Genomic DNA, 15,213 nt, shown 5'->3' on the forward strand with positions numbered 1-15,213 from the left:
ACCCATGGAATTTTCTTTTCTTTTTTTTTTTTTTTTTTTTTGTAGAGACAGAGTCTCACTTTATGGCCCTCGGAAGAGTTCCATGGCCTCACACAGCTCACAGCAACCTCCAACTCCTGGGCTTAAGTGATTCTCTTGCCTCAGCCTCCCGAGTAGCTGGGACTACAGGCACCCGCCACAACGCCCGGCTATTTTTGGTTGCAGTTTGGCCGGGGCCGGGCTTGAACCCGCCACCCTTGGTATATGAGGCCGGCGCCCTACCGACTGAGCCACAGGCGCCGTGCACCCATGGAATTTTCACTGCCAAACCTCTAAGATCAAATAGTTCATCAGAGCAAAATTTAGCTTCCAATACATTTTAACTAAAAAAGATAAAATTTTTGAGGTATGTAGAGCCATAAACTGGTTACTAATACATTAACTATTACAATGTTAACCACCCTCTTTAATAGTGAAAAGAAAATATTTAGAAAACCATTTGAACATTAACCATACAGGGTTCTTATTAAATATATTTAAGGAACTAAAATATAAATTAGTTTTCTCTATAGAGCCTTCCTTCTGTCAGCTTATCACTACAGATTAATTAGACTTCCAGGGGTCCTCAAACTTTTTAAACAGGGGGCCAGTTCACTGTCCCTCACACCGTTAGAGGGCCAGACTACAGTTTAAAAAACAAAAAACTATGAACAAATTCCTATGCATACTGCACATATCTTATTTTGAAGTAAAAAAACAAAACAGGAACCAATGCAATCACACCGCCTCATGTGGCCGGCGGGCCGCAGTTTGAGGACCCCTGGATAAGAAACAACCCCTCATGCTCGGATTTATGTTATCTTCAACAGCAATTTGCAAGTGATTTGGAATTATTTCCCCAACTGCCATTATTCCATATTTTAAAAATTCAACGAACTGCAGTAGATCTCACAGACACAATGTAGGAGAAAGCTGAAGACAGCTCTATAAAGAATTCACCTTGGAAGCTAACATGTCACCTGCTGTTCAAGTAATAAAAAGTGCTTTAATAACCTATATGGCCCAGGGTGTATCAGGTCAGTCATCATATTTGGCTTATCGCTATAATATGCTTTTTCCGAATGATGATTATCAGCAGCTTTTATTTTTGCAGAAATTTTTCTCTTCAAAGAAACTGAGGTCTTATATTTTCCAATTTCCAATTAGTAGAAGAAAACAGATCATACCTCTACTATGGACATCAAGTTTCAAGAACAGGCAATACCATCCATGTGGTATGAAAGTAGGGAATGGAAACAAGATGTTTATGACACTTTTGAAGAAAATGGAAGAGAAGGGCCACGTTAAAAAATTAACCTGAGTACAGCAGTACCTGTCTTATCACTGTTCCACAGAAAGGTCCCATTTCTAAGGCTCTAAAATAAAAGATGAAACTTTATACATTTAGAATGTGCCAGTCAAAAGAGAACTTTCTATGAACAAGAGGAATACCTTATAAAAATGTACATATATATAAAAATTTTGAAAAAAGAAAATCACAAGTTAGTGAAAAGTGACCTGGGAAAGTACCCTAGTCTATTTTGCACTAGTCACCATTGGCTATTTTTTCATTTAAAATGACAATAGTCTTAATCCTATGGGTAGCTGTAAGCAACAGAACAAACTGTAGTCGCTGCTGGCTCATATTAAAAATAGAAACTTTTATTTCTTTCATCTTTATTTTTTAAACAGGTATCTTTAAGATGGTGAGGAATATAGATACAAAAGAAAGCAGCCTTCTGTGAACTTGGATCCGATGTTAATGCCACCCACCCACCCACTCACCCTTTCTGTACACAGTTGTTAACTGAGCATAGCCAACATAACGTTGATGAAATTTTGGCACTTAGCACCACAAAATATTAAAATACCAAAGGTTACAGTTACTGCAAAAGCCAAACTGTCCCCCTCACCCAATTACACATTTAACAGCTTCACTATTTAAGACAAGCTATTTAAACATAAACTGTTTAAAAAGTTCCACTACAAGAAAATGGAACCAAGAGTTTATTAGGTTTTTTTTTTAATTTTTTAACAAGATTTTCTTTCCACATTATGAATTTAACTAAGATACTATCAAATAGAAAAACAGGCACAAAGATAACCCGAAGCAGGAAGGGGGCGGGGGCGGGGGGGGGGGGGTGGGCATTTGAAGCCAGTTGAATTGCAAAGGCAGCTGTCCAGGGAAGAACAGAAAAGCCTAACTGTGCAATTGCCAATGGCCTATTAATGCAGAAATAGAATGGAGTAAGCTTTAGCTGCTTAACAAAGCCACGGGAAGAGGCCTTTCCTTAGTACAACACCTTACCTCTCCTCACCAGTTGGAACAGCAGTGAGATGGATGAGACTAGACTATAACAACTTGGGATGTAAACAGGAAATACAATCCTGCCATATTTCATACCCCAACTTCACCCACCCAGCACCAACACAAACAAAAAAAAGAAAATCGAACCCAAAACAACAAGCAAGAGTAGTATGGGGTCTGCTAGTCTTGCACTTGTTTTAGGGCATGTAATGGAATGTTATATGTGTGGTTTTTAGTAATGGGGGTGGTAATGGTCACTAACAGAGCAGATGGCAAAAATTGCATAGAGGACAGTATCTGAAGAGTTTATGACCACAGAAAAATGGCTGACAACTACAGATAATTTCCCTCTTGATATTAAATTATAAAATTGAAAGGGGTAAAAAGAAGCCTTAAAATTTATCTTTTGAATTAAAAATTATCTAAAAGGGATAACTCACTTTAAGTTTAAAATAAAGAAAAATCTAAATCCCAAATTATGCCTGTCTTATTCCCAATAGAGAAGACCCGCCCAATTTGTTATTCTTTTCCCCACTGTGCCTGGCAGAAACTGCCATGCTAGGTTAGACTTTCAGAGAGAAAGCAATTAATACATTTCTGTTCATCAGCCAATAAATGGATGTGGTCAAAAATAAGGAGTGCCAGAGGCACCACTGCCTGCAAGAAGTACAGTTTGTTATATTGCTTACAATGCAGTATTTTATCCAGCCTCTTCCAGCCAAGGACCTGTAAACGGGAGTCTGTTCCAAAACCTTCCTCCTCTTCCAGTTGTCTGTGCAATGTATTGGCACTGTTCTGCTGGGCTGTCAAAAAAACTGGTTTAGAGATGCAGCTCTTCAGTCAGGTTTTGAGCCAGTTCTAACCATGTACATTCAACTCTTTCTTTTTTTTAGTAATTAGAAAAAGGGTGGAGGGTTGGGGGAAAAGGGCCAAAGAATTCTTTGTAATAAGAGCTTACCATAATGCTCCATGTTTAATGATTAGAACCGGAGCCTATCTAAACTGATCTGGTGAGATCTCAGGCCCACTCCAAGTGGTCAAGTGTCCACATCCCCAAAGCACTCTCAGAACAAAACTTGCATCAGACATCTTGTTGACCATTTCAACAAAAAAAAGATACCAAATAGGCAACTAGGACCAAAGTCCCCCCTCTTTAATGGTTCCTCCACCCCCTGGAAAGAACCAGACTCTAAGAACAGGTATTGGAGAACAGGGTGACAGGGAAAAGGAAGACAGCAAAAAGGTAAGAAAGAGATTACATTCTGGTGCAGTCTATGCTCTCCTAATTCTTTGAGTAAGTCTTTGTTGCATTTCAATGATTCTAAGTTCATGCATAAAACCAAATGAACAGGAGCTAATGCAATGAGGTATTCTTGCACTCCAGACAAAAAAGCGGGGGTGGGAAACAAAAAAGAAGATCCCTGTATTCTGAAGAATACACAGAGCTGAGGTACAAAGAGGGATATGAGATACACAATGTGAGATGGTACAGAAGCATCTTCTAGCGAAAGCCAATCATGCAGGGCAGGAAACGACCTTCTAAGGAATGGACAGCTGAAGCCACTGTACACTTTTGTGAAACAGAAGGATGAACCTTGAGTAAATTCTCAGGCTTTGTAGTACTTATTGCAATCCCATATAAAGGATGAACAAAGAGGATGATAGCATTTACACTTGTGTGACAATTTATTTACCATTTGAAGAAATGAATACACCCACTGATACATTCATGCATATATCCGCATTGTCAAATTGTTAGAATTGATCTAATGACAGTGATCCAGAAGTCCTACTTCCCAAACTACTGGAATTTAAAAGTCTAATTAGCAAAAATTCTATTTATTTATATAATCATTGTTCTTTACTCCTCTCCTGGATTAACAGTACAACTAACAAATTAAGAGCTAAAATGAAGTAAATTGAATGCTATACTAGACATTACAAAGAAAATCAAGCCACAGAAAGTAAAAAAAGATAAAAAGTTCCACCTTTCTTATACTTAAATTAAATTATTTCTATAAGTATGGAAATGCAAAGCTAACCAATAGTAGTACTATTAATAAACCATCATTGGAACAAATGTCTAAAATCCACCAAAGGAACCCAACCTACTACACACACAAATAGAGGTACAGAGTGTCTAGAACAAGCTTCTGCTTACTTACCGGAGAACGGGTTTGAGGTTGTGAATTCATTGTCTGAGGGGCTTGAGGGTATACCAATGTAGTTGGACCTGCATTCTGTCCAGAGGGATAAGGGGTCTGTCAAAGAATGGCAAGAACAATATCATATTTTGAAAAACTAGGAATTCAAATTCAAAATGTTTTTTAAATAGAAGTAGTTATTAATGTATTTTACAGATCTTCTTAATTTGTCACAATACCCACTAACTCAGAATCAGTAGAACATTTTTTCCACTAACTCAGAATCAGTAGAACATTTTTTTCAAAGTTACTGCAAACATCCTAGTTATTAACGTCAGCAACCTAAAGTCTAGGTGCAAATTTTTTTTGTTTGTTTGTTTGTTTTGTAGGGGGGTCATTTGAGGCATTTTACTTCTAAGTACATATCATATTCCCAGGAAAACAACCCAAGGATTTTCCCTCCTTCATGCTTTTGTCTTGCTTCTTTATTGTCAGTACAATGAAACAAACTGATGGGATGGCAGCAGATTATTCTGCCATTTTTCTACATGTTTAGGTTGCACATCAAATTGTGGGCTGATCACACATGTTCAACCTGCCTGTGACATTCACAACCATTCTCCCAGTTGTGTGATTAGCAATAACTTCAGATTAACCAATGTAAACATGTTTCATCATCACAGTTAGAAACCAGGCAATGAAAAAAAAAAAAAGAAACCAGGCAATGACTGTGCAGCATCACCTAATAAAAACCTGGCCTTTCGGGCGGCACCTGTGGCTCAGTCAGTAAGGCGCCAGCCCCATATACCAAGGGTGGTGGGTTCAAACCCGGCCCCAGCCAAACTGCAACCAAAAAATAGCCGGGCGTTGTGGCGGGCGCCTGTAGTCCCAGCTACTCGGGAGGCTGAGGCAAAAGAATCAATCGCTTAAGCCCAGGAGTTGGAGGTTGCTGTGAGCTGTGTGATGCCATGGCATTCTACCGAGGGCCATAAAGTGAGACTCTGTCTCTACAAAAAAAAAAAAAAACCTGGCCTTTCCATCTCTTTTGGACATTGCTGATGCTCTTCAGAACATCAGGTGGGGGAGAGGGGGAGACGGGGGGAGGGGGGGAGGGCAAGGCAGGGCAGGACATTCATATGCACCATTCTAGGGGCACAGAAAGATGACATAAAGAGTATGTGTGATTATTTAAAATCCTAAATGCAAAGAGGAGCTACTTCAGTTCATCTATTTCTGAAATGAAAAGTGCCTACAACGAACAAACTCAAACATGGCTGAGAGAACTTATTAGTGCTATGATGCGCTTCCCTTAAGACATCTCAGAGACACAATCAGCAGTCAACATAGTTAACTGTTCTATTATTGCTATAATCTTGCCAAAACTTATATTTTAATTCTTTGTGTGATCCCATAAAAACCAACAATTGGTAAGAACTTCACTGATAAAAGCCCAGCATAAGTTGTAATATAATCCATATACTATACTAACTTACCATAGGTTTTCTGCAAATAAAAATGCAAACTTTTCCTTATGAATCTATATTAAATCTATACAGTGATCTATATACCTGACAATAAGGTTCCATATCAGGCTAGTTTCCTTCCTTACTCTAGTTCTACTAATTCTGGCCCACATGATAAAAAAACATGGCAGGAAGTACCTCATGTCTATCAGGTAGTTGGTATTGGATCAAAGATGATGCAAAAATTATTCAAGGAGTTCTCACCAAAGTAACATTCAACACTGTTTCAGACACTAAATTTATATGTATGTATCACACTCAAATATTGAAAGGCTAGAAGTTTGACTATTTCAACTTAAGAATAAATGGTGAATGTATTTATCAATTCTGGCAACATTTAGATCAGGAATGTATTTCTTCAAATTCTATTACAGCATTTGCACACAGTTTTAGAACACAACAAATTTTATTCTTCATTAAATTAAAGAAAATCATTAGTACATAATGGAGCTCTTTCAATTTAGAACATATTCTCAATATTTAAGTTAAATATTCTTAATATTTAATATCCATTTTCATGGATAAGCTTCCAGTTGTCAAGATACTCAATAAGAAGCTGAAATATACTACTTAATAAAACCAAGAATGCTATCTCTTTCTATACTTGAAAGAATTAGGTGAGTACTTTGCTATCTCATAATGGCTAAAGTTAAGAAAAAGTAACCCAGGGTTATTCATAGAACATGCTAAAAGTATACATGATAGCCACATTTGACTTCATTCAATATTTTAATAATATTTTCAACACTGGAACCCAAGAACACAACATACAAAATGAACCGAAAAAGTAGCACAAGAATTAGTGTTCAGAGACAAAGTTCTTTTATTCAGTAACAGCACTCTTCTTGACCACACACATAGCTGGGGCTCTGTCCCAATGTGCCTCTTCCAGGCCATAACATTGTTCTCAAAATTATTATTATTAATAATAAGGAATTTATTTCCAAATAGCTTAGGTCTTCTATTCTAAATAGACTACAAAACAATCAAGTATGTTTTCATCTTATCTTTACATGGTATGTATGCCAAGGGCTAATTCATATTGTGCAAGCAGTTCATCTAAATGCAAGGCATACTATTTGATGTAGCCACATGTGCAAGTAATTGTTCCGTCACAATGTATGCCATTGTACGACCAACAATATGAAATTTTTAATATTGGCATTTAATGAAGAAATTTTGCCATATATCGCTCAGCTATGAGAAACCTACACACATTATTATGAAAATATGTCTATAATATTACATCACAAATTGAAAGTGTAGAATTAAGTATAAAAGAACCCTATATCTGTGTTAATTTAAAATATATATATATGCACATAGTATGCACATCACATATAAAGATAAAATCTCTTAGGAAGATATATAGCAAACAACTTTGGCTACTTCAGAGGAATGAGGGTTGGAAGGAGGGTAAAGTATAAAATTTGTAGGTTTTATTTTTATTATACACTTCTTTATTATGTGTTTTTCCTTTCCAAGAATCACTGGGATTATTTTTTATAATGAAACTAAGACAGGTCAGGCACAGTGGCAAATGCCTATAATCCCAGGACTTTGGGAGGCTGAGGCAAGAGGATCGTTTCAAATCAAGGGATTGAGAACAGCCTGAGCACCATAGCAAGAACCTGTCTCTATAAAAAGAAAAATTTAATTAGCCAGATGTGGTGGTGCACACCTATAGTCCTAGCTATTCAGAAAAGCTGAGGTAGAATAGAAGCATGGCTTGAGCCCAGGACCTCAATGCTACAGTAAGCTATGATTATGCCACTGCACTCCAGGATGGATGACAGAATGACACCAAAGGGACCCCACCTGTTTAAAAAAAGAAAGAAACAGGGCAGTGCCTGTGGTTCAAAGGGGTAGGACGCCGGCCCCTTATGCTGGAGGTGGCGGGTTCAAACCCAGCCCCGGCCAGAAACTGCAAAAAAAAAGATCAAAGAAAACCTCTGCCTTTCAGTATCCCCATCTCACCCTATGGACATACTAGAAAAATACAAAGCAAATCAGAAAACCCAGTAGGAGGTCTGCTATTTTGTAAACTTTTAAATGAATTTTATGCACAATTAAAATCTCATAAATCGGGCGGTGCCTGTGGCTCAGTGAGTAGGGCGCTTGGCCCCATATACCGAGGGTGGTGGGTTCAAGCCCAGCCCCGGCCAAACTGCAACAAAAAAATAGCCGGGCGTTGTGGCGGGCGCCTGTAGTCCCAGCTGCTCAGGAGGCTGAGGCAAGAGAATCGCGTAAGCCCAAGAGCTGGAAGTTGCTGTGAGCTGTGTGACATCATGGCACTCTACCGAGGGCGGTACAGTGAGACTCTGTCTCTACAAAAAAAAAAAAAAAAAAAAAGGGAAAAAAAAAATCTCATAAATCAAAATAAAGGTTAAATCAATATTATTTATTGAAATGTAGCAAAACAAAGAGCAGGCTATGAGCTGTGCTATGATAACTAAGGCCAAGGACAGATGATCTTTTTATTTATTTTAATCTTTAAGAAGTTTACTATTAAATCAATAAGGAGATAGAGATAGATGTAACAAGTATTTACTCAGCCAGCATATAATCCTCTGTAGTAATTTTTTTTTTTTTTTCTTAAAGCAGAGTCTTACTCTGTCACCCTGGGTAAAGTGCTACGGCATCATAGCTCACAACCTCAAACTCTTAGGCTCAAGTGATCCTCTCGTCTCAGATTCCCAAGTAGCTAGGACTACAGGTGCCCACCACTACGCATGACTAGGTTTTCTTTTCTTTTCTTTTTTTTTATTAAATCATAGTTGTATATATTAATGCATTTATGGGGTACAATGTGCTGATCTTATATACAATGTAGAATGCGTAATACATCACCTGGTTAACATGGCCTTCACCTCACTTATTTATTGTGTTAAGACATTTACACTCTACACTTAATATATTTGACATGTACCCATGCAAAATGCCCCATAGCGTTGTGGTCCCACCAATTACCATCCCTCCATCCAACCTCCCTTCTCCCTTGCCCTCATCCCCTCCTCTTCCCTCCTTCATCCTGGACTATAGTTGGGTTTTATCTTTTTAGTGGAAACAGGGTCTCTCTTGCTCAGGCTGATCTCAAAATCCTGAGCTCAAGCAGTTCGCCCGCTGTAGGATAATATTTAGAAATAAACATATCCTACATCAAGCACACAAAGTGAACTCAGTGTGAGTTAAAAACGGCTTGCTATTCTTGCAGAAGCTTAAGGAACCTGGGGCACGCACCAAGCTGGCTTGCCTGGGGCTAAAATTCCACAAGCCGATTCTCTGAAGTTATGCCTGTCAAGCCTGAGGTCAAAGGGCATGCTGCCCCTCCTCAGAGATACGGGAGTAGGTTAAAAACATATTGTCAGAGGTCTATAGGTGCTCTGCCCTGTGGAGAAACACAGTCGTTACTTCATGCTGGGTAAACTGAGTGACCAGCTGAAGGCACTCTTCCATTAACTCTGTTCCCCTGTGGCTGTTTTCCTCTTTGTGATCTTCATTTAGATACCTGTCCTAGAGATTAGTCAATGTTAGAAAAGAATGTTTACTGCAGAAGTGATTGTGTTGATGTGGTAACAGGATATTTCCTTACAAGTTAATTTCAGATAGGTAAAATGAGGTAATGGTGAAACTAACAGATGATAGATTGTGTCCGTGACTAGAAGTGCATAAAATCAGACCCCCAATAAAGAACTTCACTACACGCCATCCCATGCTATGTAGTCTGTTTCTTGCCCCCTTTTCTTAACATTACAGGAGCGAGCTTATCCCTGAAGGCTACAAGGCTGCCTCTCTGTAGTCCTGGCACTTACACCAACACCTGCCTTAGCCTCCTAAAGTGTTAGTATAATTAGTATGAGCCACGGTACCTGGCTTGTAGTAATTTTTAAAATATAAAACATTTAATAACATGAAATAAATGACAGAGAGAATCCTGAAATTAACCCATATACATGTAGATACAAGACATACTTAGTGGTATTTTATATTGGTTATGTTATACCAAAATTAATAAACTGTGTTGAGAAGATTAATAATTTAGGACAGAAGTAAGGTGGTTAGCCCCCTCAATTCATCATACTCATCAAAATCCCAGAATAATCAAAATGTTGAAATGTAAAATTTGAAACTGTATAGATGCTAGATGCAAATCTATTTCTATCATCTTAAGAAATGACTTTACAATCTGAATAAGCAGACTACACAGCTACACCACTAAATTTAGAAAACAGGCTACTACTATCAATTGGTAGGAGTTAATTTTGCTTTAAAATTTTTCTATAGAAGTGTGTGTGTGTGTGTGTGTTGTGTGTGTATAAATAAGTATACATACACATACATTTGTATTCATTCTTATTAGATGTAAACTAATGTATATTAATTAACTGGATATAAATTAATAGTGAGAAACTCATCTACCTAACAAATATTTGATACTTACATCTGGCCAGAGAAACAAGAATAGTACCATGAAGGCTAGACCAGGCGCCCTCAGTCTCCTGGTTTTCCTCTGTTTTCCTCCTGTTTTCCTCAGAGACATTCAACCAATGCAAATAGAACATTCTGCCATGATTATTAAATGTTCTATATCTACATTGTCTAAAATAGTGACTATTTTATATATTTATATAGTACATATAAAATGTGTATATATTTTATAATATATGGCTATTAAACACTTGAAATGTGCTTAATACAACAGAGAAAATAAATTTTTAATTTCATTCAAAGAAATTTTATTTAATTAAAATTGTTTTATTGTAGTAGACATGGTTTTTGTTTTGTTTTGAGACAGGGTCTCGCTATGTTACCCAGGCTGGAGTGCAGTGGGTATTCACAGGTGTAATCCCACTACTGATCAGCACGGGAGTTTTGACCTGCTCCATTTCCAACCTGGGCCAGTTCACCCGTCCTTAGGCAATCTGATGCCCCCCCCACCCCACTTCCCGGGAGGTCACCATATTGATGCCGAATTTAGTGCGGACACCCAATCGGCATAGCACACTACAGCCCAGAACTCCTGGACTCAAGTGATCCTCACAAGTAGCTGGGGCTACAGGCATGCACCACTGTGTCCAGCTGTGGTAGACACGTTAATATAAAATGTATCATTACCTTAACCATTTTCAAATGTACTACACAGTACTGTTAATTATATGCACATTGCACAACAGATTGCTAAAACTTTATCTTGTAAAACTGAAACCATTATTCCAATATATAAATTTTAAATTTATTTATATACATTTTAATATCTTAGAATTTAAATAGACACATATATCCAGTGGCTACCATGCAGCACAGCACAGGTATGTACAAAGCTGTCCATTCCCAAGTTTTACTCTTCTGATTTTATACATCCTGACAAACTTTTGTAACTCGAGTTTTACTTCAGCATAGTTATAGCAAGAGTACAATATAAAACACTGGAGAGGCAAAGGTCCACCAATGAACTTCCTATGTAGTCTTAAGCAAGACAATTGTTTCCCTCAGCTAAGAAAGACTGGAACTTTAAGACTGATTATCAAAGTATAGTCCACAGAGTCCTGGGCATCTCTGTATTCCTATTAGAGGGTCTGGAAGGTAAAAATATTTTCATAATATTAATATTAATATGTTATTTGCCTATACTGATATTTTCAATAATGATAGAAAAGCAAGGTGGGTAATACTACCGGTACCTTAGTAAAAGTCAAGCGAATGTTAGTCACAATATTCATAACCTATGCACTTTCACCATGAATTTACAAAAAGGTTTTACATATTTATTTATTTATTTATTTAAAGACAGGCTATTGCCCAGGCTGGAATGCAGTGGCTATTAACAGGCTCAATCCCACTACTAATCAGGATGAGAGTTTTTGCCTGTTCTATTGATGATCTGGGAGGGTTCCACCCCTCGTTAGGCAACCTAGTGGTTCCCTGCTGCTGAGAGGCTACCATATTAATGCCAACCTTAGTGGGAATACCCAACTGGCATACACTAAAGTCCAGAACTATTGCGCTCAAGCCATCTTCCTGCCTCAGCCTCTCCAAGTATCTAGGACTAAAGGCATATATGAAACCACACTCGGCAAACTAATTTTTTTTTTTTTTTTTTTTTAAGTTTTGGGGTTTTTGTTTTGGGGAAGAGAGTCCATTTGTTTTATATTTAAGATAAGAGTCTCAGTCTGTTTACCCAGATGGTGTCACCCTAGCTCACAGCAACCTCAAACTCATGGGGCTCAAGCAATCCTACTGCTTAGCCCCCAGAGTAAGTAGGGCTACAGGTGGCCCCCAGAACACCTGGTTAGTTTCCTATTTTTGAATTCTTTGTAAAGCCAAGGTCTTACCATGTTGCCCAGGCTGGCCTCAAATTCCTGGGTTCAAGTGATCCTCCTGCCTCAGCCTCCCAAATAACTGAAATTATAATCATGAGTACTGTGCCCACCTTATCCTTAAATTTTAGTTAAAACAAAATAAAACATTTTCTTATTCCTGATGATTTCAAGACAGTGTGTGTCTTCAGTATCTCAAATTTGGCCGAGTATAAAAAGTTATCTCATTGTGATCCTAAAATGATGTTGCATCCACACTGCTGATAGCAGCGGTTCTCAACCTGTGGGTCATGACCCACAGGAACTGTATAAAGGGTTGTGACATCAGGAAGGTTGAGAACCACTGGCTTATAGGAACCTTTTACCTTGTGAGATTTTTTTCCCCGAGTTCTATAGAAGCAGGGTAAATTTCAAATTACACTGCAATAAAATGACACATAAGAGAATCAACAAGAATTCTATAATATCAGTGCTTATCTGCTTCAAAAAATTAGCACAAGACGGGCGGCGCCTGTGGCTCAGTGAGTAGGGCGCCGGCCCCATATGCCGAGGGTGGCGGGTTCAAACCCAGCCCCGGCCAAACTGCAACAAAAAAATAGCCGGGCGTTGTGGCGGGCGCCTGTAGTCCCAGCTACTCGGGAGGCTGAGGCAGGAGAATCGCCTAAGCCCAGGAGTTGGAGGTTGCTGTGAGCTGTGTGACGCCACAGCACTCTACCGAGGGCCATAAAGTGAGACTCTGTCTCTACAAAAAAAAAGAAAAAAAAAAAAAAAATTAGCACAAGACATCAGCAAAACAGCAGACTAGGAAGTTCCAGGCTGACACTGCCCCACAGAAACACCAACTAAACAAAGATACTGAGCAAAGCGTCTTTGTGAGAACTCTTTAAGCATATGTAGCAAACAAATGAATGCCCAATCAGAAAAAAAAAAAAGCCTTACTCAAAATTATATAGGAAATTAAGAGGCCACCCTGCTGCAATTAGGAACAAGTGGGGAGAAATTCACCCAATTCCCAGCTTCTCCCTAATGAAAGAAGAAAACTCTGGCCTATCTAGGGGCTGCCCACAGGACTGCTTTCTTTTTTTGGTTTCTTTCTTCTTTATTTTTCTTTATTAAATCATAAAGAGGTAGATCATGTACACATTAATGCATTCAGGGGGTATAATGTGCTGATTTCATATGCAATTTGGAATGCTTACACGATACTAGTTAATATATCCCTCACCTCATTTACTTAATCATTGTGTTAAGACATTTATACTCTATACTTAATAGATCTGACATGTACCCTTGCAATATGCACCATAGGTGTGATCCCGCCATTCACCTCCCTCCATCTGGCCTCCCCCCTCCCATCCCACACACGCCCTCCCTCCTTTATCTTGGGCAATAGTTGAAGATCTACTCTTCATATGAAAATGTGAGTGATTGTAAATTGGTTTCATAATAGTACTGAATACATTGGATACTTTTTCCTCCATTCTCAAGATAGTTTACTACATAGGATATGTTCCAGCTCCATTCATATAAACATTAAAGAGATAAAGTCTCCATCTTTTTTAAGGCTGCATAATATTCCATGGTATACATATACCACAATTTATTAATCCATTCATGGGTCGATGGGCATTTGGTCTTCTTCCATGACTTGGCTATTATGAACTGGCTGCAATGAACAATCTGGTGCAAATATCTTTGTTATAAAGTAATTTTTGGTCTTTTGGATATACTCCTAGTAGAGGAATTGCAGGATCGAACAGTAGGTCTACTTTTAGATCCCTGAGTATTCTCCATACTTCTTTCCAAAAGGGACATGTTAGCTTGCATTCCCACCAGCAGTGCAGAAGTGTTCCCTTTTCTCTACATCCATGCCGACATCAACTGGTTTCTGTTTTACTTCACTTGGAGTCTTGATGAAAACAGGGGCTGAGTTTGGATATCAGGTTAAAGGTCACTGAAAGCAATAGCAGGTGTATCAGAGTACAGGAAGACTGCATTACCTGTAGGTCTCTGAGGTCAAAAGACAACAGAGGACCAAATACAACAGAACATCTAAGGTGAAACTCTTAGGGTAATCAAGATGTTTAAAAGCAACCATGGATCTGAAGATTAGGGAAGAAAGTGCACATCCTAGCAGTGAAGACACATGCACAGAAAAGACTGACTAGACCTTAAATGAGCCTTCACACTGGGCTGATGCTTGTTGGTTTTCCCCATCACAGAACTAGTCTGCAAAGACTGGAAGAGGTGGCTGCTTAAGTGCTCAACTTTCAACTTAAGTGCTCAATGCTTTCATAGGAAAGCATTACTCATTCAAAGGACAAAAACAAATCTCCAGAAATCAATCCTAAGAAACAGACTTTTGAGTTCCTGACAAAAACTTTCAAATTGTCTTAAATACAATCAACAAGCTAAATAAAGGGAAACAAAGGCCAGGGGTAGTGGCTCAAGCCTATAGTCCTAGCACTCTGGAAGGCCAAAGCGGGTGGACTGCTTGAGCTCAGGAGTTTGAGACCACCCTAAGCAAGAGTGAGACCCCATTTCTAAAAAAAAAAAAAAAAAACAAATAGTGAGGCATCGAGGTGGGTGCCTGTAGTTCCAGCTACTCAGGAGGCTGAGGCAAGAGGATTGCTTGAACCAAGAGTTTGTTGTGAGCCATAATACCATGGCACTCTACTGAAAGTGACAAAATGAGACTCTGTCTCAAAATAAATAAGTAAAATAAAAAAAAGAAAAACAATGGCGGCACCTGTGGCTCAAGGAGTAGGGTGCCGGTCCCATATGCCGGAGGTGGTGGGTTCAAACCCAGCCCCGGCCAAAAACCACAAAGGAAAAAAAAAAAAAAAAACAGAGAACTGAATGTAATCAGGAAAAAAATATAAACAATACTATTAACAAAGTGA

At 38.6% G+C, this 15,213-nt stretch overlaps 1 protein-coding gene across 23 annotated transcripts in view; it reads right to left on the reverse strand.

Moving 5' to 3' along the window:
- EIF4G3 (eukaryotic translation initiation factor 4 gamma 3) overlaps nt 1-15,213 on the reverse strand; it is a 353,942-nt gene that overhangs the window by 213,816 nt on the left and 124,913 nt on the right. For 12 of the 23 annotated variants that reach the window (XR_008377043.1, XM_053577412.1, XM_053577404.1 and 9 more), the window contains 2 exons: nt 4,492-4,587; nt 3,016-3,129 (listed from right to left, as the gene is read on the reverse strand). The exons of 1 other annotated variant lie outside the window; for it this stretch is intronic. Coding sequence is in view for 21 of the 22 variants with exons in the window: in XM_053577404.1 (XP_053433379.1) it covers nt 3,016-3,129; nt 4,492-4,587 (210 nt within the window). In the remaining variant the exon portion in view is untranslated. The remainder of the gene's footprint in view (nt 1-3,015; nt 3,130-4,491; nt 4,588-15,213) is intronic. 10 more of the 23 variants (XM_053577414.1, XM_053577411.1, XM_053577406.1 and 7 more) reach the window with 1 other exon arrangement.

The sequence above is a fragment of the Nycticebus coucang genome, chromosome 22 (genome assembly GCF_027406575.1).
Source record: "Nycticebus coucang isolate mNycCou1 chromosome 22, mNycCou1.pri, whole genome shotgun sequence".
NCBI classification, from domain to species: Eukaryota; Metazoa; Chordata; class Mammalia; order Primates; family Lorisidae; genus Nycticebus; species Nycticebus coucang.